At 37.2% G+C, this 25,520-nt stretch overlaps 1 protein-coding gene across 1 annotated transcript; it reads right to left on the bottom strand. All coding sequences in view use genetic code 12, as the record gives it.

The window, feature by feature from the left end:
- Positions 1 to 1,825: 1,825 nt before the first annotated feature.
- RJT21DRAFT_120 (uncharacterized protein) lies at positions 1,826 to 2,108 on the bottom strand (the record flags this gene model as incomplete). The annotated part of the gene is made up of 2 exons (XM_064881596.1): positions 1,826 to 1,976; positions 2,092 to 2,108. 2 exons carry the CDS (start codon positions 2,106 to 2,108, stop codon positions 1,826 to 1,828), a joined length of 168 nt encoding a protein of 55 aa, XP_064736292.1.
- Positions 2,109 to 25,520: the final 23,412 nt, after the last annotated feature.

Genomic DNA, 25,520 nt, shown 5'->3' with positions numbered 1-25,520 from the left:
TTATTAGAGTACCCCCTTTCTATTGTTACAACCCCCCTTTTATTGTTACAACCATTTGTAGCAAGTTACAACACTCTACCTGTCTTCACAACCATTGTAGCTTACAAACATGTTGCAACAGCCTCCCTTAAGGTGGAATGGTTGTGAGACGGTATGCCTCCCTTAATCTGATAAAAGCTGTAATTTAGGAAGATTACCTATTCCAGCAAGTGTGCAAAGATGTGCATGAGGATCGGCTGGCAATGATTTAGTTAAGACATCAGCGGGCATATGCTTAGTATTAAGGTAATGAACAGTAAAGTCCTTATTAATGTGGTGGCGAATAAAATGGTAGCATCTCTTGATATGTTTGGTTCGACTGTGGAAAACGGGGTTGGTAGCGATTTTCATTGCACTCTGACTATCACAATTAAGTTTGATGGCTGGTAAGTCTAACTCCAATTCCTCAAAGATTTCTTTTAACCATAAGAGCTCCTTACTGACCAGAGCTAAACTATAGTATTCAGATTCAGCACTAGACATAGCAACGACTTTTTGCTTCTTACTTTTCCAGATAACTGGGCCATCAGCATATTTAACAATGTATCCGGAGGTTGATCTGCTATTGGTGGTATCTCCACACCAGTCGGCGTCACAGAAACCAATAATTGAAGATGTATGTTGCAACATGTTTGTAAGCTACAATGGTTGTGAAGACAGGTAGAGTGTTGTAACTTGCTACAAATGGTTGTAACAATAAAAGGGGGGTTGTAACAATAGAAAGGGGGTACTCTAATAATGTGTTATTAGAGTTGTTGTTACAACACATGTGTGTGAACTCAGAGGTATAAATAGACCTCTAATATCCCTATAGATAATTATATAGGTTTTATATAGTAACTATGATAATATAAGTATTTTGTTTAAGAAACATTAACTATGGAATCTTTAACTCTAAATGTACAAGACATTGATGATCTCATTGTAAGATTGAGGACCGAACGACAAGTTATGAGCCCTGCTTCTGCCAGCGTGCAAGTCAAGTTGAAAGGACTTGAAAACTTCTACACCTGGAAGAGCAGTTTTGTTGGATAGATATGTGTCTACAGGCCTACATTACTCTACAAGCTAGTAAATCTATACTTGGTAGTATATATTCATTTTATATCCATATTGCTTAACTTATAAAAAGAAGTTATATTTATTCTAAATCGCCTCACCTAGAAGGAGGTGACTTTTATATTCATGTCGATCCTGCATAGCACATGCATTCTTGGCATAACCTGCATATAGCATATGCGCTACCAATCACAACTAAATATGAAATACCAAACATATCAACATCCTCCCTTAATTCATATTTTGTTTGAATCTAATAAAGGTTAATTTCTCTATCCTTCAATCATACTGTGTCCTATCCCATCTGCATTAATATATGGTTTTGGATTCCATAACATCTGTTAATATTCTGGAGTAACATCCTCCCTGAATTTCATATTTCGGAAATTCTTCATCTTTTCCGTATTGTTGGATTTCATTCCAAAAGGCTGCTATTATATTCCTTTTTTTTTTTTTTTTTTTTTTTTTTTAACCCTAGCTTCAAGTCATTGTGGTATTACCTATTGACTGTTTAATATTGATCTACTACAGACATTATTGTCAATCCTTTTTCACAGATCAAGTTACTCTGATTTAATCTCAATTCCTTTGACAGTTCTTTTCTATTTCAATATGTTATTTCAACCATCAGGTCATAAAAGACCACCGCCATTACTTATAAAAAGAGTATTGTAATCTTCCAAGGATCCTAATATTGTTTCTCATCTTTTATCCGGACTACACTAAATTAATCTCTTAGGCTTCCTATACTTCTTGTATTTCTTGTACCTCTTGTACTTCTTGTACTTCTTGTACCTCTTGTACCTCTTGTACCTCTTGTACCTCTTGTACCTCTTGTACCTCTTGTACCTCTTGTACCTCTTGTACCTCTTGTTCTGCTGTTACTAAAATTCTTATACACGTCCTGTATTTCTTATATCTCATCTTCAGATTAAATATACAGGGTATATTGTGCATATATTTGTTGAATTACGATTCTATGGTCTAGTTCACGTCCATGACCATTTCATGTTTTAAATTTCAAGTCTTCATTCATTCTTTGAAATTTGAATTTATACTTAATAGGCAATTTTAATTCTCGCTTGTTAATCTCACAATTTTAGTCGAGTTCCGCATCCATTAGTTCTTTAATGTTTCTATTGTCGATGATATAACCAATCACATTGTATATCCCATCGCACACTTATCCCTAATATCATCCTCCCTTAAGCTAAAGAAACCTTGAGAATGAAGCTTACCAGAAAACTATAATTAGGGTAGAAACATCGTTCTAATAATCACCCGCAGAGAAAATAGTAGGATTGCCAATATATTTATCATTGCAAGTAGGAAAAGCGAAAAAGCAATATAATACATCATGATGTCCATAATTGCCTACCTGCAGCTTTATAAATGGGTTGCTCGCCAAACACGACGAGAGTCATTTATATTCTGGTGCCAAATATACATCAAATACGTGCCAAACATGCACCAAACCTGTGCCAAATATGCACCAAACAGGCACCAAATATATGCCAAACATGTGCTAAATCAGCACCAAATATGTGCTAAATAAGCACCGCTACATTCTAAACAGTAGCAAATGATGACCTTATGTCAACAAATTGTAACCAACCACTAAGTGCTGTGCTGCCATACTACCCTCGAACATATGTAGTCAATGGCCGGAGATTCCATCACATGGAGAGCACCTCCTTCCAATGGAATAATCTCAAGTACACAAATAAACATGGTGTTACATTAGAAAAACACTGACTGAATAATCAAACCTTGCTACCAACAAAAGGTATATTCAGCCACAGGGTTGCCCAAATATCAGTTCAATATTGGTAATTGACAGCTGATCTGCTACTAGTCCTACAACATAGTACCCATCAACCACCCAGAGCCACATCTACAGTGCTGTTAAGTAGGGTGTCAAAATTTGATGGTACTATGACTAGCCAAAAAATTGAATCCTGAAGTATCTCTAGCCTACTTCTTAAGGGCATATTCTCTAATATCCCTATTCGTGAAGAGCAATCTTGTCTTCAGGCATTCCATAATAGGAGTCTGCAACCGTATAAATACTTCCTATTACATTGCACTAAGTCCATATAACAATGACTGAAAATGACTTTAAAAAACTGACAACCAAGCTAATGGTGTCCTGCTGGTAGCCTCCGTTCCTACGAACGTTGTACTGTAATTTCGAACAGTACCATATAACTGTTATTGATCTCCAACCCACAGGTAAATTAACGAAATAATGTATCAATCAAGCTTAACCTTTTCCTTATAATAATCGCACCAACATTTTAAAAAACTAAATTCCGTTGGTCTGCTGCTATCTAATACCTTATGAAACATAACGAAGGCAACGAGAATAGGGTTTGCGATGATATTCAAATGATAAAATCACGAAAGGAACTTGATCGGCGTACTTCAAATTAGATAGATCGAAAAATAATAAAATAACCACTAACAAAAATTCCGGACTAAGGAAACGTCCGTCAAAATACGTATATCAATAACTCTCAACGGTTTCTTTGCCAACTCTTGAACATCTGCAATCGTCTGCAAGGGTGTCAAATTTGACAAAAATAAAAACCAAATTCAAACATGTAACCATATCTGTGTCGCAGCACATGGTATATCTAACTGTGACCATTGTCTTCTCAAGACTGTCGGATGAAGGTCCCACGGCATTCGCATAATACAATATGTACATATGCCGACTTCATCTGGTCATTTTCTTCAGCATATGCGTCTCACTTACCGTAACATATGCTGAAAACTCTATCAACCTTATTTGCCAAGATCTTCAATTCTTGTGCTTCTTCTAGGAGCAAATTAACAATATCGTCGTGAGCAACCTTCGGGCTTTGTATAATACACTTCCCGTTTTATAATGACGCATTCAATAATTGCAAATTGGGAACATTTCCAAGAGCGTCATCTAGAGGCAAATTAACTTGCCATATATATGAGCGTTCTTCGTTGAACCCAGTATCGTGAAACATAAAGTTATACAAACTTCAATCATGTTTCATTCTATTACTGCTGAGTCACGATTGTATAAAAAAAAAATAAATTCTTTTGCCAGACGTTGGTAAAATGTGTTATTAATCTCCAAGGGTTTAGTCCTCCTAAAGAGCTGTCTGATAATCGATCTCAAAATCGTTAACATATCGTGTAATAAAGATTTACCAGAACAAATACTAAAACCACTTCAAGAACTTAAGTAAAATGTCATACCAATACATGATAACATTACATGATTATTGCAACTCATTACTTTCTGAAGAAGGTGCTGTTGATAATTCAAGTGAATACCATAATTCATTTCAAGAACAATTCCAAAAACAAATCTATTCTAAAAGTAATTCCAAAATAATTTCAAAAATAATTATTCTACACTAGAGTAATCCTAACTCTAGATTTCCATTGTGAGCACCAAAGACTGTTTGTTAAAAAATGCCCGTAATGTACCTCTCAAGACTTAAAACACTACCCTCCGTGTTCATATTTAAAACAATAATATATCTCTTATCAAATTATTAGGGTACTATCATCGAGTGACGATTTTAATCAAATCAATCATATGTATTGCCACTTGCTTTCCATATAATCTAAGTTGTACATCCTTTCACGGCATATCATTCTTAACATCTTTCGCTATGCTCACATTAAATAACTTTCTCATCAGCCATTTCAAAAGATAATCGAATATCTCTAATTCTTTTGCTGATACATTCAAAAGGAGTCATGGATCTTTATTAAGAGTACACTGCTGTTTTGCCATCGATATTCGTATCTGACCAATCATGGTGTATCAAAACCAGCTTCAAACATAAAAGCATCCATGCTCAGCAATTCGACCAGTTCGTTACTTTATAAACGATCCCAAAAATACTAATCATGTAAATCAAATCATCTAATTATTTGCTTCTGATGTCATATAATCATTTCCTAAGACAATTTAATCAAACTATTGTTACTTCTTTAATTTTTGACTATTTCTCTGTTAATATAGTTAGATAAGATCATGTTACTTAAACCAAAAATTGATTACTAATATTTCATCAAAGTACACATTCAACAACCTCTCAACTTAACGTATCATGTATAACCTAACATTAACAATAGTACCGACAACTTATTCAATACAATAACATCATCAAAATTCCTACTACTTTCATCAGAATCGTCAAACTTCACTGTAACTTATCTCGTTCACTGGCCTTTTCTTACTAGAACTTGAACGAATAAGACCAAGACACTTATCAGGGCTCATAACTTGTTGGATAGATATGTGTCTACAGGCCTACATTACTCTACAAGCTAGTAAATCTATACTTGGTAGTATATATTCATTTTATATCCATATTGCTTAACTTATAAAAAGAAGTTATATTTATTCTAAATCGCCTCACCTAGAAGGAGGTGACTTTTATATTCATGTCGATCCTGCATAGCACATGCATTCTTGGCATAACCTGCATATAGCATATGCGCTACCAATCACAACTAAATATGAAATACCAAACATATCAACAAGTTTCGTTGACGTCTTCAATCAACTTGGGATCTCAGGTTTCTTAATTCATGGAAATGACTTTTTTCAATTTACTGAAGAAGTTGGTCCTACGGATGTTAATAGATTGAAGAGTAGTGTTGTAGGAATGCTTAATCATGTTCTATCCTTGACCATATCTGACACCATTTGGAAGGAATACAGAGGTTATTCAGGTGATACCGCTTACCTTTCAATTTGTGAGGAGTATGGTAACATTGATTTTACAGCTGCTGCTAGACTCATTAGAAAGTACGGTTTTGGTTCTCCCACTGCTGACGATTGGGAAATGCTTGGAGAAAATGTTTTCTGCCGTTTTAATGGCCAAGAAACTAGTGGACTTATATACTTTGCAACTATTCCTGATACTAAATGGGGACAAATTGAAAGGGCTTTTCACTCCCTTAAAGAAAGAAAAATCAATGCTATTTTTGATGTTGCTACTATTCGGAAATTAGCTTTACGTATTGGTACAAATCCTCCTGATAATTTAGACTTTACCATTAACCTGGATACCGCTTTAGTTGTTAATCGTAGTAAAAAGGTTATTTGCTATCATTGTAAGAAGGAAGGCCATAAGAAGAATAAGTGTCCAGAACTCAAAAATGAACAATCCAGAAATGAATCGACCAATGGTACAAACACGAGCAAGTCTACATCAAGAAGTAGTTTCTACGTTGGTGATCTGGCTTTTCAAGTTTCTGAAAAACCCAGAAATGCTGTTTTTCATTTTGATTCTGGTGCTTCAAGCCATATTGTTAAGGATATTAGATTATTTTCTGAAATTGACACTAATTTTAAGCATAATGTTGATTGTGCTAATGGATCAACCATGCAAGTTGAAGGTATTGGTAAAGTAAGTCTTCCAGATTTTGATCTTACTAACGTCTACTATATTCCCAAATCGGCGGTTAATCTCATTAGCATCCCTGCAGCAGCCCGTAGGGGTGCTACCTTCGTCTTTGACTCAACTGGAGTCTATGCAGGTTTTGCATCTATTGATCTTGCTGCGAATAAATTATCGCACCATGGTAGTTTACGGGCAAATTTGTATACTATTGAAATTGATACTATGAAAAATGAGGGGGTTGGAAATGCATTTATTGGTAATGTTGCTAGAACTCCTCAGGAAATTTTACACAAGAGACTTGGTCACCCAGGTCGTGGTATTCAGGATAATTTTAGAAAACTCGGAATTCAGTGTCACCTGAAGAATTGCCGTAGTTGTATGAAGTCAAAGATGACTTTCAAATTTCCAAAGTATTCCACTCGGAGAGCTACAACACTTGGAGGAATCCTTCATATGGATGTCTGTGGTCCATTTCCACCAGCCTATAATGGTTGCAAATACTTTCTCACTATTGTTGATGATAAATCAAGATTCATTACAACTTTTCCAATGACTTCTACTGCTGAAGTTGGTCAACTTATTATCAACTTCATTAGATCCTGTGATCGTCAGAATTCTGCAAAGGTTCAAATAGTTAGAACAGATAATGGTTCTGAATTCAATAATGTCAAACTTACTAATTTCTTTCATGAAACCGGAATTCGTCACGAATTGACAGTACCATATCACAGTTATCAGAATGGAGTTGTTGAACGTTCCCACAGAACAATTCAAGAATTTGCTAGATCTTTACTTCGTGATGGATCACTTCCAGATCACTTTTGGCCAGAGGCTGTACTCACTGCTACGTACTTGCTTAACTTAATGCCTCGTCATGCTCCCAAGCATCAGTTGGTCGTTCCATATGAGAAATGGACTGGGAATCCTCCCAATTATGACCAATTACGAGTTTTTGGGTGTTTGTGTTATGCTTTGGTTCCCCCAAAATTAAGAGTGTCCAAATTTGACTCTACATCAAGGGAGGCTATTATGTTGGGATTTGACCCAAACAGAAAAGCCTATCGATTATATGATTTGGTCACTCGGAAAATCTTTTCTGCCAGTCAAGTTAGATTCATAGAAGATGAATTTCCTTTTGAAAAGTTAGCCTACCAAGGTGAAATTAATGTTCATTCTAATACCACATTGGGGATTAGTGGTGGAATTTCCTCTCTTAGATATTATAATTCTTCCGACCGCTCGCCACCTCCTGTTAGAGTTACCAATGATGATCACTACCGATCTGATGCAAGTATGAATGAACTCGATGCAACTAAGTCAGAAAATGTTAGGGATACCGACCCTATTGATTATGAAGTTAATATCACCCACGCAGATGATTATAATGGAAATGATTATAATGGAGATGATTATAATGGAGATGATTATAATGGAGATGTTTATGATGGAGATGTTTATGATGGTGATGATGATAGTATGACTTCCCACGAAGAAGATGTCGCTGAACCTACTTCCATTATCGAAGTACCCGATACCATTAAACCTGCTGTTTCGCCGGATGCTGAAGAAAATCTCGTATCTCCATCACCTTTAGAATTTTTAACTGTTCTGCGTTCACAACAGAAACGGAAGAGACGTGAAGCTGATCCGTCCAGTAACATTATATTACATTCCACTGCTTTAATTCCATATCAGCCTGAAATGACAGCTACTTCAGACTATGGTTATACTGACTCCGACTCTTATGCTCCAGACTCCAAGAAACTCCGTCGTACGACAGAACAACCCCAAATCATGTATTATGATTCCGATCATCCACCACCCAGTAGTTCTTCAATTGCCGATGATACTAGTGATGATCCAGAATATGCTGTTTATGTTGATGCCTTTCCTGTGGATTATATTTACCATGTCCAACTGCCCATTAAGGTTCCAAATACGTTTCAACAAGCAATGAAATCCCAGGATCATGATAAGTGGAAATCCGCCATGGATGATGAATATCTGTCTTTAATTGCCAATCATACGTGGACGTTGTCTGGGCTTCCTGAAGGTCGTCAAGCCATTAGCTGTAGGTGGGTTTATTCCATAAAAGGTGATGGAAGTTATAAAGCCCGCCTAGTCGCTAGAGGCTTTTCACAAATACCTTCTGTGGACTACCACGACACATTCGCGCCTGTTATTAGGTACGAATCCGTCCGACTTTTATTGGCTATTCTGGCTCAACTACACCTTATTATTCACCAAATGGATGTTAAGACTGCCTTTCTTAATGCAGATCTCCATGAAGAATTATATTTACGTCAACCACCAGGATATGAAGTCGATGACCACAAGGTTCTCAGATTGCATAAAGCCCTTTACGGGTTAAAACAATCTGCGGCCCAGTGGAATCTTAAATTTGATGCTACATTAAAGGAACTTCAGTTTAAGCGTTTGGAATCTGAATATGGTCTATATATTAGACATCGTTCATCAGGAATCATAATTATTGCTTTATATGTTGACGACTTGCTTATAAGTGGTTCCAATTTAGCTGAAATACTCGAACTCAAGACAACTTTACTGGCATACTACAAGATGAAAGATCTCGGCCAATGCCACAAGTTCCTAGGCCTTAACATTCAGCAATTCCATGATGGAACTAAAGGAATCACTGCTGAAGATTATTGTAAGTCCATTTTTACATCTTATGGAATTGAACTGAATTCCTTAAATCCAGTTCGGACCCCCTTATTAGCCAATCAGCACTTAGAGGATGTGCCTGCTGACGCCAGTCCTGCTGATGCTACGGAATTTCGCAGTCTCGTTGGAAAATTGTTATTCTTAGCAAACACTGTCAGGCTCGATATCAGCTTTGCTGTTTCAAGCTTATCACAATTCCTTCAATCTCCTACCACCTACCATTTAAAAGCTGCTAAGCGCATGCTTCGTTATATTAGTGGTTCTATGGAGTTTGGTATTAGATATCAGAAAACAGATACATCTTCAATTATTGGTTTCTGTGACGCCGACTGGTGTGGAGATACCACCAATAGCAGATCAACCTCCGGATACATTGTTAAATATGCTGATGGCCCAGTTATCTGGAAAAGTAAGAAGCAAAAAGTCGTTGCTATGTCTAGTGCTGAATCTGAATACTATAGTTTAGCTCTGGTCAGTAAGGAGCTCTTATGGTTAAAAGAAATCTTTGAGGAATTGGAGTTAGACTTACCAGCCATCAAACTTAATTGTGATAGTCAGAGTGCAATGAAAATCGCTACCAACCCCGTTTTCCACAGTCGAACCAAACATATCAAGAGATGCTACCATTTTATTCGCCACCACATTAATAAGGACTTTACTGTTCATTACCTTAATACTAAGCATATGCCCGCTGATGTCTTAACTAAATCATTGCCAGCCGATCCTCATGCACATCTTTGCACACTTGCTGGAATAGGTAATCTTCCTAAATTACAGCTTTTATCAGATTAAGGGAGGCATACCGTCTCACAACCATTCCACCTTAAGGGAGGCTGTTGCAACATGTTTGTAAGCTACAATGGTTGTGAAGACAGGTAGAGTGTTGTAACTTGCTACAAATGGTTGTAACAATAAAAGGGGGGTTGTAACAATAGAAAGGGGGTACTCTAATAATGTGTTATTAGAGTTGTTGTTACAACACATGTGTGTGAACTCAGAGGTATAAATAGACCTCTAATATCCCTATAGATAATTATATAGGTTTTATATAGTAACTATGATAATATAAGTATTTTGTTTAAGAAACATTAACTATGGAATCTTTAACTCTAAATGTACAAGACATTGATGATCTCATTGTAAGATTGAGGACCGAACGACAATGTATCTGTTTTCTGATATCTAATACCAAACTCCATAGAACCACTAATATAACGAAGCATGCGCTTAGCAGCTTTTAAATGGTAGGTGGTAGGAGATTGAAGGAATTGTGATAAGCTTGAAACAGCAAAGCTGATATCGAGCCTGACAGTGTTTGCTAAGAATAACAATTTTCCAACGAGACTGCGAAATTCCGTAGCATCAGCAGGACTGGCGTCAGCAGGCACATCCTCTAAGTGCTGATTGGCTAATAAGGGGGTCCGAACTGGATTTAAGGAATTCAGTTCAATTCCATAAGATGTAAAAATGGACTTACAATAATCTTCAGCAGTGATTCCTTTAGTTCCATCATGGAATTGCTGAATGTTAAGGCCTAGGAACTTGTGGCATTGGCCGAGATCTTTCATCTTGTAGTATGCCAGTAAAGTTGTCTTGAGTTCGAGTATTTCAGCTAAATTGGAACCACTTATAAGCAAGTCGTCAACATATAAAGCAATAATTATGATTCCTGATGAACGATGTCTAATATATAGACCATATTCAGATTCCAAACGCTTAAACTGAAGTTCCTTTAATGTAGCATCAAATTTAAGATTCCACTGGGCCGCAGATTGTTTTAACCCGTAAAGGGCTTTATGCAATCTGAGAACCTTGTGGTCATCGACTTCATATCCTGGTGGTTGACGTAAATATAATTCTTCATGGAGATCTGCATTAAGAAAGGCAGTCTTAACATCCATTTGGTGAATAATAAGGTGTAGTTGAGCCAGAATAGCCAATAAAAGTCGGACGGATTCGTACCTAATAACAGGCGCGAATGTGTCGTGGTAGTCCACAGAAGGTATTTGTGAAAAGCCTCTAGCGACTAGGCGGGCTTTATAACTTCCATCACCTTTTATGGAATAAACCCACCTACAGCTAATGGCTTGACGACCTTCAGGAAGCCCAGACAACGTCCACGTATGATTGGCAATTAAAGACAGATATTCATCATCCATGGCGGATTTCCACTTATCATGATCCTGGGATTTCATTGCTTGTTGAAACGTATTTGGAACCTTAATGGGCAGTTGGACATGGTAAATATAATCCACAGGAAAGGCATCAACATAAACAGCATATTCTGGATCATCACTAGTATCATCGGCAATTGAAGAACTACTGGGTGGTGGATGATCGGAATCATAATACATGATTTGGGGTTGTTCTGTCGTACGACGGAGTTTCTTGGAGTCTGGAGCATAAGAGTCGGAGTCAGTATAACCATAGTCTGAAGTAGCTGTCATTTCAGGCTGATATGGAATTAAAGCAGTGGAATGTAATATAATGTTACTGGACGGATCAGCTTCACGTCTCTTCCGTTTCTGTTGTGAACGCAGAACAGTTAAAAATTCTAAAGGTGATGGAGATACGAGATTTTCTTCAGCATCCGGCGAAACAGCAGGTTTAATGGTATCGGGTACTTCGATAATGGAAGTAGGTTCAGCGACATCTTCTTCGTGGGAAGTCATACTATCATCATCACCATCATAAACATCTCCATCATAAACATCTCCATTATAATCATCTCCATTATAATCATCTCCATTATAATCATTTCCATTATAATCATCTGCGTGGGTGATATTAACTTCATAATCAATAGGGTCGGTATCCCTAACATTTTCTGACTTAGTTGCATCGAGTTCATTCATACTTGCATCAGATCGGTAGTGATCATCATTGGTAACTCTAACAGGAGGTGGCGAGCGGTCGGAAGAATTATAATATCTAAGAGAGGAAATTCCACCACTAATCCCCAATGTGGTATTAGAATGAACATTAATTTCACCTTGGTAGGCTAACTTTTCAAAAGGAAATTCATCTTCTATGAATCTAACTTGACTGGCAGAAAAGATTTTCCGAGTGACCAAATCATATAATCGATAGGCTTTTCTGTTTGGGTCAAATCCCAACATAATAGCCTCCCTTGATGTAGAGTCAAATTTGGACACTCTTAATTTTGGGGGAACCAAAGCATAACACAAACACCCAAAAACTCGTAATTGGTCATAATTGGGAGGATTCCCAGTCCATTTCTCATATGGAACGACCAACTGATGCTTGGGAGCATGACGAGGCATTAAGTTAAGCAAGTACGTAGCAGTGAGTACAGCCTCTGGCCAAAAGTGATCTGGAAGTGATCCATCACGAAGTAAAGATCTAGCAAATTCTTGAATTGTTCTGTGGGAACGTTCAACAACTCCATTCTGATAACTGTGATATGGTACTGTCAATTCGTGACGAATTCCGGTTTCATGAAAGAAATTAGTAAGTTTGACATTATTGAATTCAGAACCATTATCTGTTCTAACTATTTGAACCTTTGCAGAATTCTGACGATCACAGGATCTAATGAAGTTGATAATAAGTTGACCAACTTCAGCAGTAGAAGTCATTGGAAAAGTTGTAATGAATCTTGATTTATCATCAACAATAGTGAGAAAGTATTTGCAACCATTATAGGCTGGTGGAAATGGACCACAGACATCCATATGAAGGATTCCTCCAAGTGTTGTAGCTCTCCGAGTGGAATACTTTGGAAATTTGAAAGTCATCTTTGACTTCATACAACTACGGCAATTCTTCAGGTGACACTGAATTCCGAGTTTTCTAAAATTATCCTGAATACCACGACCTGGGTGACCAAGTCTCTTGTGTAAAATTTCCTGAGGAGTTCTAGCAACATTACCAATAAATGCATTTCCAACCCCCTCATTTTTCATAGTATCAATTTCAATAGTATACAAATTTGCCCGTAAACTACCATGGTGCGATAATTTATTCGCAGCAAGATCAATAGATGCAAAACCTGCATAGACTCCAGTTGAGTCAAAGACGAAGGTAGCACCCCTACGGGCTGCTGCAGGGATGCTAATGAGATTAACCGCCGATTTGGGAATATAGTAGACGTTAGTAAGATCAAAATCTGGAAGACTTACTTTACCAATACCTTCAACTTGCATGGTTGATCCATTAGCACAATCAACATTATGCTTAAAATTAGTGTCAATTTCAGAAAATAATCTAATATCCTTAACAATATGGCTTGAAGCACCAGAATCAAAATGAAAAACAGCATTTCTGGGTTTTTCAGAAACTTGAAAAGCCAGATCACCAACGTAGAAACTACTTCTTGATGTAGACTTGCTCGTGTTTGTACCATTGGTCGATTCATTTCTGGATTGTTCATTTTTGAGTTCTGGACACTTATTCTTCTTATGGCCTTCCTTCTTACAATGATAGCAAATAACCTTTTTACTACGATTAACAACTAAAGCGGTATCCAGGTTAATGGTAAAGTCTAAATTATCAGGAGGATTTGTACCAATACGTAAAGCTAATTTCCGAATAGTAGCAACATCAAAAATAGCATTGATTTTTCTTTCTTTAAGGGAGTGAAAAGCCCTTTCAATTTGTCCCCATTTAGTATCAGGAATAGTTGCAAAGTATATAAGTCCACTAGTTTCTTGGCCATTAAAACGGCAGAAAACATTTTCTCCAAGCATTTCCCAATCGTCAGCAGTGGGAGAACCAAAACCGTACTTTCTAATGAGTCTAGCAGCAGCTGTAAAATCAATGTTACCATACTCCTCACAAATTGAAAGGTAAGCGGTATCACCTGAATAACCTCTGTATTCCTTCCAAATGGTGTCAGATATGGTCAAGGATAGAACATGATTAAGCATTCCTACAACACTACTCTTCAATCTATTAACATCCGTAGGACCAACTTCTTCAGTAAATTGAAAAAAGTCATTTCCATGAATTAAGAAACCTGAGATCCCAAGTTGATTGAAGACGTCAACGAAACTGCTCTTCCAGGTGTAGAAGTTTTCAAGTCCTTTCAACTTGACTTGCACGCTGGCAGAAGCAGGGCTCATAACTTGTCGTTCGGTCCTCAATCTTACAATGAGATCATCAATGTCTTGTACATTTAGAGTTAAAGATTCCATAGTTAATGTTTCTTAAACAAAATACTTATATTATCATAGTTACTATATAAAACCTATATAATTATCTATAGGGATATTAGAGGTCTATTTATACCTCTGAGTTCACACACATGTGTTGTAACAACAACTCTAATAACACATTATTAGAGTACCCCCTTTCTATTGTTACAACCCCCCTTTTATTGTTACAACCATTTGTAGCAAGTTACAACACTCTACCTGTCTTCACAACCATTGTAGCTTACAAACATGTTGCAACAATATCTTATACGTTTAGTGTTTTAAACGAAATGACATTATCATAGTTGCTATATAATTATCCATAGGGTTGTTAGAGGTCTATTTATATTTCTTAGTTCCACACACATGTGTTCTCACAACAACTTTAATAACACATTTGTGGGCTCATAACTTGTCGTTCGGTTTTTGTTGAAGGTCACACATAAGATGCAATGGTTGTGTGACATTGTTGATGCAGATAAAACAGGTGACATTTAGTGTCATCTGGATGATCTTTAGGATCATTTATCCGGTCAGCAATCATACGATACAAGCGCTGGAATAGCCTATGCAGAGAGGTATAAAATAGACCTCAATTATGTATGATGCAAGTAGATAGGTTTTATATAGTAACTATGATTAATATAAGTGTATTGCTTTAAAGACTACATTATGGATTATACTACATTTAACAAACAAGATAGCGATGATTTCGATCTGAGATTGAAACCGAACGACGATATCACTTATGTGAAATGGATCGAGTTCCGGATTTTGTTATCAATGTCAATGGTCGCAAGCTATATCAATTTGAAGAACCTCATTGATTGCATTTATCGATTACATCATGCTAACCTTGGTTGGTGGGGGACGCTGTGAATTATGTGTGACAGGAATTGCCAACATGTAGACGTTGAACACATATATTTCAATCGGCATATTTTCCTTTGGTGAGTGTGTTGCAATATGAGAGTGTAAACTGCAATGGTGGTGGGATGGGATGTTCTAATGTTGTGAAATAGGAGTTATTTAACCTCGGAAGTAGTCGTTGAAAATGAAATTAATAGAAACTGAAATTTGGAGGTATAGATGAATATTATATGGAGTAATAATTTCTGGATAAGTTGAAGTGCTAGCAATTGAAATTGGAACACCAACTTGACCTGAATCTTGATTTAGGTCTCCAGAAACTACTGTACGAGATGAATAATCAACTCATTTTGCCATAAGATTATTTCTCCAACTACCTAATGTAATTTACCTTTTAATTTTTCTCTAATAGATTTAATTGGTCTACCAGTTTTTTTGTAAGGCTTGAGGTTGACCAGCTATATCATTGTGCATTTAAGTGTTGCTACATGCAATTGAAGTAATGATTCAAACTGTTTTATAACATGTCAACGGTGATCCATAAATTTCAAATCTGTCGTTCGGTCCTCAATCTTACAATGAGATCATCAATGTCTTGTACATTTAGAGTTAAAGATTCCATAGTTAATGTTTCTTAAACAAAATACTTATATTATCATAGTTACTATATAAAACCTATATAATTATCTATAGGGATATTAGAGGTCTATTTATACCTCTGAGTTCACACACATGTGTTGTAACAACAACTCTAATAACACATTATTAGAGTACCCCCTTTCTATTGTTACAACCCCCCTTTTATTGTTACAACCATTTGTAGCAAGTTACAACACTCTACCTGTCTTCACAACCATTGTAGCTTACAAACATGTTGCAACAGCCTCCCTTAAGGTGGAATGGTTGTGAGACGGTATGCCTCCCTTAATCTGATAAAAGCTGTAATTTAGGAAGATTACCTATTCCAGCAAGTGTGCAAAGATGTGCATGAGGATCGGCTGGCAATGATTTAGTTAAGACATCAGCGGGCATATGCTTAGTATTAAGGTAATGAACAGTAAAGTCCTTATTAATGTGGTGGCGAATAAAATGGTAGCATCTCTTGATATGTTTGGTTCGACTGTGGAAAACGGGGTTGGTAGCGATTTTCATTGCACTCTGACTATCACAATTAAGTTTGATGGCTGGTAAGTCTAACTCCAATTCCTCAAAGATTTCTTTTAACCATAAGAGCTCCTTACTGACCAGAGCTAAACTATAGTATTCAGATTCAGCACTAGACATAGCAACGACTTTTTGCTTCTTACTTTTCCAGATAACTGGGCCATCAGCATATTTAACAATGTATCCGGAGGTTGATCTGCTATTGGTGGTATCTCCACACCAGTCGGCGTCACAGAAACCAATAATTGAAGATGTATCTGTTTTCTGATATCTAATACCAAACTCCATAGAACCACTAATATAACGAAGCATGCGCTTAGCAGCTTTTAAATGGTAGGTGGTAGGAGATTGAAGGAATTGTGATAAGCTTGAAACAGCAAAGCTGATATCGAGCCTGACAGTGTTTGCTAAGAATAACAATTTTCCAACGAGACTGCGAAATTCCGTAGCATCAGCAGGACTGGCGTCAGCAGGCACATCCTCTAAGTGCTGATTGGCTAATAAGGGGGTCCGAACTGGATTTAAGGAATTCAGTTCAATTCCATAAGATGTAAAAATGGACTTACAATAATCTTCAGCAGTGATTCCTTTAGTTCCATCATGGAATTGCTGAATGTTAAGGCCTAGGAACTTGTGGCATTGGCCGAGATCTTTCATCTTGTAGTATGCCAGTAAAGTTGTCTTGAGTTCGAGTATTTCAGCTAAATTGGAACCACTTATAAGCAAGTCGTCAACATATAAAGCAATAATTATGATTCCTGATGAACGATGTCTAATATATAGACCATATTCAGATTCCAAACGCTTAAACTGAAGTTCCTTTAATGTAGCATCAAATTTAAGATTCCACTGGGCCGCAGATTGTTTTAACCCGTAAAGGGCTTTATGCAATCTGAGAACCTTGTGGTCATCGACTTCATATCCTGGTGGTTGACGTAAATATAATTCTTCATGGAGATCTGCATTAAGAAAGGCAGTCTTAACATCCATTTGGTGAATAATAAGGTGTAGTTGAGCCAGAATAGCCAATAAAAGTCGGACGGATTCGTACCTAATAACAGGCGCGAATGTGTCGTGGTAGTCCACAGAAGGTATTTGTGAAAAGCCTCTAGCGACTAGGCGGGCTTTATAACTTCCATCACCTTTTATGGAATAAACCCACCTACAGCTAATGGCTTGACGACCTTCAGGAAGCCCAGACAACGTCCACGTATGATTGGCAATTAAAGACAGATATTCATCATCCATGGCGGATTTCCACTTATCATGATCCTGGGATTTCATTGCTTGTTGAAACGTATTTGGAACCTTAATGGGCAGTTGGACATGGTAAATATAATCCACAGGAAAGGCATCAACATAAACAGCATATTCTGGATCATCACTAGTATCATCGGCAATTGAAGAACTACTGGGTGGTGGATGATCGGAATCATAATACATGATTTGGGGTTGTTCTGTCGTACGACGGAGTTTCTTGGAGTCTGGAGCATAAGAGTCGGAGTCAGTATAACCATAGTCTGAAGTAGCTGTCATTTCAGGCTGATATGGAATTAAAGCAGTGGAATGTAATATAATGTTACTGGACGGATCAGCTTCACGTCTCTTCCGTTTCTGTTGTGAACGCAGAACAGTTAAAAATTCTAAAGGTGATGGAGATACGAGATTTTCTTCAGCATCCGGCGAAACAGCAGGTTTAATGGTATCGGGTACTTCGATAATGGAAGTAGGTTCAGCGACATCTTCTTCGTGGGAAGTCATACTATCATCATCACCATCATAAACATCTCCATCATAAACATCTCCATTATAATCATCTCCATTATAATCATCTCCATTATAATCATTTCCATTATAATCATCTGCGTGGGTGATATTAACTTCATAATCAATAGGGTCGGTATCCCTAACATTTTCTGACTTAGTTGCATCGAGTTCATTCATACTTGCATCAGATCGGTAGTGATCATCATTGGTAACTCTAACAGGAGGTGGCGAGCGGTCGGAAGAATTATAATATCTAAGAGAGGAAATTCCACCACTAATCCCCAATGTGGTATTAGAATGAACATTAATTTCACCTTGGTAGGCTAACTTTTCAAAAGGAAATTCATCTTCTATGAATCTAACTTGACTGGCAGAAAAGATTTTCCGAGTGACCAAATCATATAATCGATAGGCTTTTCTGTTTGGGTCAAATCCCAACATAATAGCCTCCCTTGATGTAGAGTCAAATTTGGACACTCTTAATTTTGGGGGAACCAAAGCATAACACAAACACCCAAAAACTCGTAATTGGTCATAATTGGGAGGATTCCCAGTCCATTTCTCATATGGAACGACCAACTGATGCTTGGGAGCATGACGAGGCATTAAGTTAAGCAAGTACGTAGCAGTGAGTACAGCCTCTGGCCAAAAGTGATCTGGAAGTGATCCATCACGAAGTAAAGATCTAGCAAATTCTTGAATTGTTCTGTGGGAACGTTCAACAACTCCATTCTGATAACTGTGATATGGTACTGTCAATTCGTGACGAATTCCGGTTTCATGAAAGAAATTAGTAAGTTTGACATTATTGAATTCAGAACCATTATCTGTTCTAACTATTTGAACCTTTGCAGAATTCTGACGATCACAGGATCTAATGAAGTTGATAATAAGTTGACCAACTTCAGCAGTAGAAGTCATTGGAAAAGTTGTAATGAATCTTGATTTATCATCAACAATAGTGAGAAAGTATTTGCAACCATTATAGGCTGGTGGAAATGGACCACAGACATCCATATGAAGGATTCCTCCAAGTGTTGTAGCTCTCCGAGTGGAATACTTTGGAAATTTGAAAGTCATCTTTGACTTCATACAACTACGGCAATTCTTCAGGTGACACTGAATTCCGAGTTTTCTAAAATTATCCTGAATACCACGACCTGGGTGACCAAGTCTCTTGTGTAAAATTTCCTGAGGAGTTCTAGCAACATTACCAATAAATGCATTTCCAACCCCCTCATTTTTCATAGTATCAATTTCAATAGTATACAAATTTGCCCGTAAACTACCATGGTGCGATAATTTATTCGCAGCAAGATCAATAGATGCAAAACCTGCATAGACTCCAGTTGAGTCAAAGACGAAGGTAGCACCCCTACGGGCTGCTGCAGGGATGCTAATGAGATTAACCGCCGATTTGGGAATATAGTAGACGTTAGTAAGATCAAAATCTGGAAGACTTACTTTACCAATACCTTCAACTTGCATGGTTGATCCATTAGCACAATCAACATTATGCTTAAAATTAGTGTCAATTTCAGAAAATAATCTAATATCCTTAACAATATGGCTTGAAGCACCAGAATCAAAATGAAAAACAGCATTTCTGGGTTTTTCAGAAACTTGAAAAGCCAGATCACCAACGTAGAAACTACTTCTTGATGTAGACTTGCTCGTGTTTGTACCATTGGTCGATTCATTTCTGGATTGTTCATTTTTGAGTTCTGGACACTTATTCTTCTTATGGCCTTCCTTCTTACAATGATAGCAAATAACCTTTTTACTACGATTAACAACTAAAGCGGTATCCAGGTTAATGGTAAAGTCTAAATTATCAGGAGGATTTGTACCAATACGTAAAGCTAATTTCCGAATAGTAGCAACATCAAAAATAGCATTGATTTTTCTTTCTTTAAGGGAGTGAAAAGCCCTTTCAATTTGTCCCCATTTAGTATCAGGAATAGTTGCAAAGTATATAAGTCCACTAGTTTCTTGGCCATTAAAACGGCAGAAAACATTTTCTCCAAGCATTTCCCAATCGTCAGCAGTGGGAGAACCAAAACCGTACTTTCTAATGAGTCTAGCAGCAGCTGTAAAATCAATGTTACCATACTCCTCACAAATTGAAAGGTAAGCGGTATCACCTGAATAACCTCTGTATTCCTTCCAAATGGTGTCAGATATGGTCAAGGATAGAACATGATTAAGCATTCCTACAACACTACTCTTCAATCTATTAACATCCGTAGGACCAACTTCTTCAGTAAATTGAAAAAAGTCATTTCCATGAATTAAGAAACCTGAGATCCCAAGTTGATTGAAGACGTCAACGAAACTGCTCTTCCAGGTGTAGAAGTTTTCAAGTCCTTTCAACTTGACTTGCACGCTGGCAGAAGCAGGGCTCATAACTTGTCGTTCGGTCCTCAATCTTACAATGAGATCATCAATGTCTTGTACATTTAGAGTTAAAGATTCCATAGTTAATGTTTCTTAAACAAAATACTTATATTATCATAGTTACTATATAAAACCTATATAATTATCTATAGGGATATTAGAGGTCTATTTATACCTCTGAGTTCACACACATGTGTTGTAACAACAACTCTAATAACACATTATTAGAGTACCCCCTTTCTATTGTTACAACCCCCCTTTTATTGTTACAACCATTTGTAGCAAGTTACAACACTCTACCTGTCTTCACAACCATTGTAGCTTACAAACATGTTGCAACAATATCTTATACGTTTAGTGTTTTAAACGAAATGACATTATCATAGTTGCTATATAATTATCCATAGGGTTGTTAGAGGTCTATTTATATTTCTTAGTTCCACACACATGTGTTCTCACAACAACTTTAATAACACATTTGTGGGCTCATAACTTGTCGTTCGGTTTTTGTTGAAGGTCACACATAAGATGCAATGGTTGTGTGACATTGTTGATGCAGATAAAACAGGTGACATTTAGTGTCATCTGGATGATCTTTAGGATCATTTATCCGGTCAGCAATCATACGATACAAGCGCTGGAATAGCCTATGCAGAGAGGTATAAAATAGACCTCAATTATGTATGATGCAAGTAGATAGGTTTTATATAGTAACTATGATTAATATAAGTGTATTGCTTTAAAGACTACATTATGGATTATACTACATTTAACAAACAAGATAGCGATGATTTCGATCTGAGATTGAAACCGAACGACGATATCACTTATGTGAAATGGATCGAGTTCCGGATTTTGTTATCAATGTCAATGGTCGCAAGCTATATCAATTTGAAGAACCTCATTGATTGCATTTATCGATTACATCATGCTAACCTTGGTTGGTGGGGGACGCTGTGAATTATGTGTGACAGGAATTGCCAACATGTAGACGTTGAACACATATATTTCAATCGGCATATTTTCCTTTGGTGAGTGTGTTGCAATATGAGAGTGTAAACTGCAATGGTGGTGGGATGGGATGTTCTAATGTTGTGAAATAGGAGTTATTTAACCTCGGAAGTAGTCGTTGAAAATGAAATTAATAGAAACTGAAATTTGGAGGTATAGATGAATATTATATGGAGTAATAATTTCTGGATAAGTTGAAGTGCTAGCAATTGAAATTGGAACACCAACTTGACCTGAATCTTGATTTAGGTCTCCAGAAACTACTGTACGAGATGAATAATCAACTCATTTTGCCATAAGATTATTTCTCCAACTACCTAATGTAATTTACCTTTTAATTTTTCTCTAATAGATTTAATTGGTCTACCAGTTTTTTTGTAAGGCTTGAGGTTGACCAGCTATATCATTGTGCATTTAAGTGTTGCTACATGCAATTGAAGTAATGATTCAAACTGTTTTATAACATGTCAACGGTGATCCATAAATTTCAAATCTGTCGTTCGGTCCTCAATCTTACAATGAGATCATCAATGTCTTGTACATTTAGAGTTAAAGATTCCATAGTTAATGTTTCTTAAACAAAATACTTATATTATCATAGTTACTATATAAAACCTATATAATTATCTATAGGGATATTAGAGGTCTATTTATACCTCTGAGTTCACACACATGTGTTGTAACAACAACTCTAATAACACATTATTAGAGTACCCCCTTTCTATTGTTACAACCCCCCTTTTATTGTTACAACCATTTGTAGCAAGTTACAACACTCTACCTGTCTTCACAACCATTGTAGCTTACAAACATGTTGCAACAGCCTCCCTTAAGGTGGAATGGTTGTGAGACGGTATGCCTCCCTTAATCTGATAAAAGCTGTAATTTAGGAAGATTACCTATTCCAGCAAGTGTGCAAAGATGTGCATGAGGATCGGCTGGCAATGATTTAGTTAAGACATCAGCGGGCATATGCTTAGTATTAAGGTAATGAACAGTAAAGTCCTTATTAATGTGGTGGCGAATAAAATGGTAGCATCTCTTGATATGTTTGGTTCGACTGTGGAAAACGGGGTTGGTAGCGATTTTCATTGCACTCTGACTATCACAATTAAGTTTGATGGCTGGTAAGTCTAACTCCAATTCCTCAAAGATTTCTTTTAACCATAAGAGCTCCTTACTGACCAGAGCTAAACTATAGTATTCAGATTCAGCACTAGACATAGCAACGACTTTTTGCTTCTTACTTTTCCAGATAACTGGGCCATCAGCATATTTAACAATGTATCCGGAGGTTGATCTGCTATTGGTGGTATCTCCACACCAGTCGGCGTCACAGAAACCAATAATTGAAGATGTATCTGTTTTCTGATATCTAATACCAAACTCCATAGAACCACTAATATAACGAAGCATGCGCTTAGCAGCTTTTAAATGGTAGGTGGTAGGAGATTGAAGGAATTGTGATAAGCTTGAAACAGCAAAGCTGATATCGAGCCTGACAGTGTTTGCTAAGAATAACAATTTTCCAACGAGACTGCGAAATTCCGTAGCATCAGCAGGACTGGCGTCAGCAGGCACATCCTCTAAGTGCTGATTGGCTAATAAGGGGGTCCGAACTGGATTTAAGGAATTCAGTTCAATTCCATAAGATGTAAAAATGGACTTACAATAATCTTCAGCAGTGATTCCTTTAGTTCCATCATGGAATTGCTGAATGTTAAGGCCTAGGAACTTGTGGCATTGGCCGAGATCTTTCATCTTGTAGTATGCCAGTAAAGTTGTCTTGAGTTCGAGTATTTCAGCTAAATTGGAACCACTTATAAGCAAGTCGTCAACATATAAAGCAATAATTATGATTCCTGATGAACGATGTCTAATATATAGACCATATTCAGATTCCAAACGCTTAAACTGAAGTTCCTTTAATGTAGCATCAAATTTAAGATTCCACTGGGCCGCAGATTGTTTTAACCCGTAAAGGGCTTTATGCAATCTGAGAACCTTGTGGTCATCGACTTCATATCCTGGTGGTTGACGTAAATATAATTCTTCATGGAGATCTGCATTAAGAAAGGCAGTCTTAACATCCATTTGGTGAATAATAAGGTGTAGTTGAGCCAGAATAGCCAATAAAAGTCGGACGGATTCGTACCTAATAACAGGCGCGAATGTGTCGTGGTAGTCCACAGAAGGTATTTGTGAAAAGCCTCTAGCGACTAGGCGGGCTTTATAACTTCCATCACCTTTTATGGAATAAACCCACCTACAGCTAATGGCTTGACGACCTTCAGGAAGCCCAGACAACGTCCACGTATGATTGGCAATTAAAGACAGATATTCATCATCCATGGCGGATTTCCACTTATCATGATCCTGGGATTTCATTGCTTGTTGAAACGTATTTGGAACCTTAATGGGCAGTTGGACATGGTAAATATAATCCACAGGAAAGGCATCAACATAAACAGCATATTCTGGATCATCACTAGTATCATCGGCAATTGAAGAACTACTGGGTGGTGGATGATCGGAATCATAATACATGATTTGGGGTTGTTCTGTCGTACGACGGAGTTTCTTGGAGTCTGGAGCATAAGAGTCGGAGTCAGTATAACCATAGTCTGAAGTAGCTGTCATTTCAGGCTGATATGGAATTAAAGCAGTGGAATGTAATATAATGTTACTGGACGGATCAGCTTCACGTCTCTTCCGTTTCTGTTGTGAACGCAGAACAGTTAAAAATTCTAAAGGTGATGGAGATACGAGATTTTCTTCAGCATCCGGCGAAACAGCAGGTTTAATGGTATCGGGTACTTCGATAATGGAAGTAGGTTCAGCGACATCTTCTTCGTGGGAAGTCATACTATCATCATCACCATCATAAACATCTCCATCATAAACATCTCCATTATAATCATCTCCATTATAATCATCTCCATTATAATCATTTCCATTATAATCATCTGCGTGGGTGATATTAACTTCATAATCAATAGGGTCGGTATCCCTAACATTTTCTGACTTAGTTGCATCGAGTTCATTCATACTTGCATCAGATCGGTAGTGATCATCATTGGTAACTCTAACAGGAGGTGGCGAGCGGTCGGAAGAATTATAATATCTAAGAGAGGAAATTCCACCACTAATCCCCAATGTGGTATTAGAATGAACATTAATTTCACCTTGGTAGGCTAACTTTTCAAAAGGAAATTCATCTTCTATGAATCTAACTTGACTGGCAGAAAAGATTTTCCGAGTGACCAAATCATATAATCGATAGGCTTTTCTGTTTGGGTCAAATCCCAACATAATAGCCTCCCTTGATGTAGAGTCAAATTTGGACACTCTTAATTTTGGGGGAACCAAAGCATAACACAAACACCCAAAAACTCGTAATTGGTCATAATTGGGAGGATTCCCAGTCCATTTCTCATATGGAACGACCAACTGATGCTTGGGAGCATGACGAGGCATTAAGTTAAGCAAGTACGTAGCAGTGAGTACAGCCTCTGGCCAAAAGTGATCTGGAAGTGATCCATCACGAAGTAAAGATCTAGCAAATTCTTGAATTGTTCTGTGGGAACGTTCAACAACTCCATTCTGATAACTGTGATATGGTACTGTCAATTCGTGACGAATTCCGGTTTCATGAAAGAAATTAGTAAGTTTGACATTATTGAATTCAGAACCATTATCTGTTCTAACTATTTGAACCTTTGCAGAATTCTGACGATCACAGGATCTAATGAAGTTGATAATAAGTTGACCAACTTCAGCAGTAGAAGTCATTGGAAAAGTTGTAATGAATCTTGATTTATCATCAACAATAGTGAGAAAGTATTTGCAACCATTATAGGCTGGTGGAAATGGACCACAGACATCCATATGAAGGATTCCTCCAAGTGTTGTAGCTCTCCGAGTGGAATACTTTGGAAATTTGAAAGTCATCTTTGACTTCATACAA

Source organism: Scheffersomyces amazonensis (genome assembly GCF_036850825.1).
Source record: "Scheffersomyces amazonensis strain UFMG-HMD-26.3 chromosome Unknown RJT21scaffold_7, whole genome shotgun sequence".
Lineage (NCBI taxonomy): Eukaryota > Fungi > Ascomycota > Pichiomycetes > Serinales > Debaryomycetaceae > Scheffersomyces > Scheffersomyces amazonensis.
This window is presented reverse-complemented; position numbering and strand designations above follow the sequence as displayed.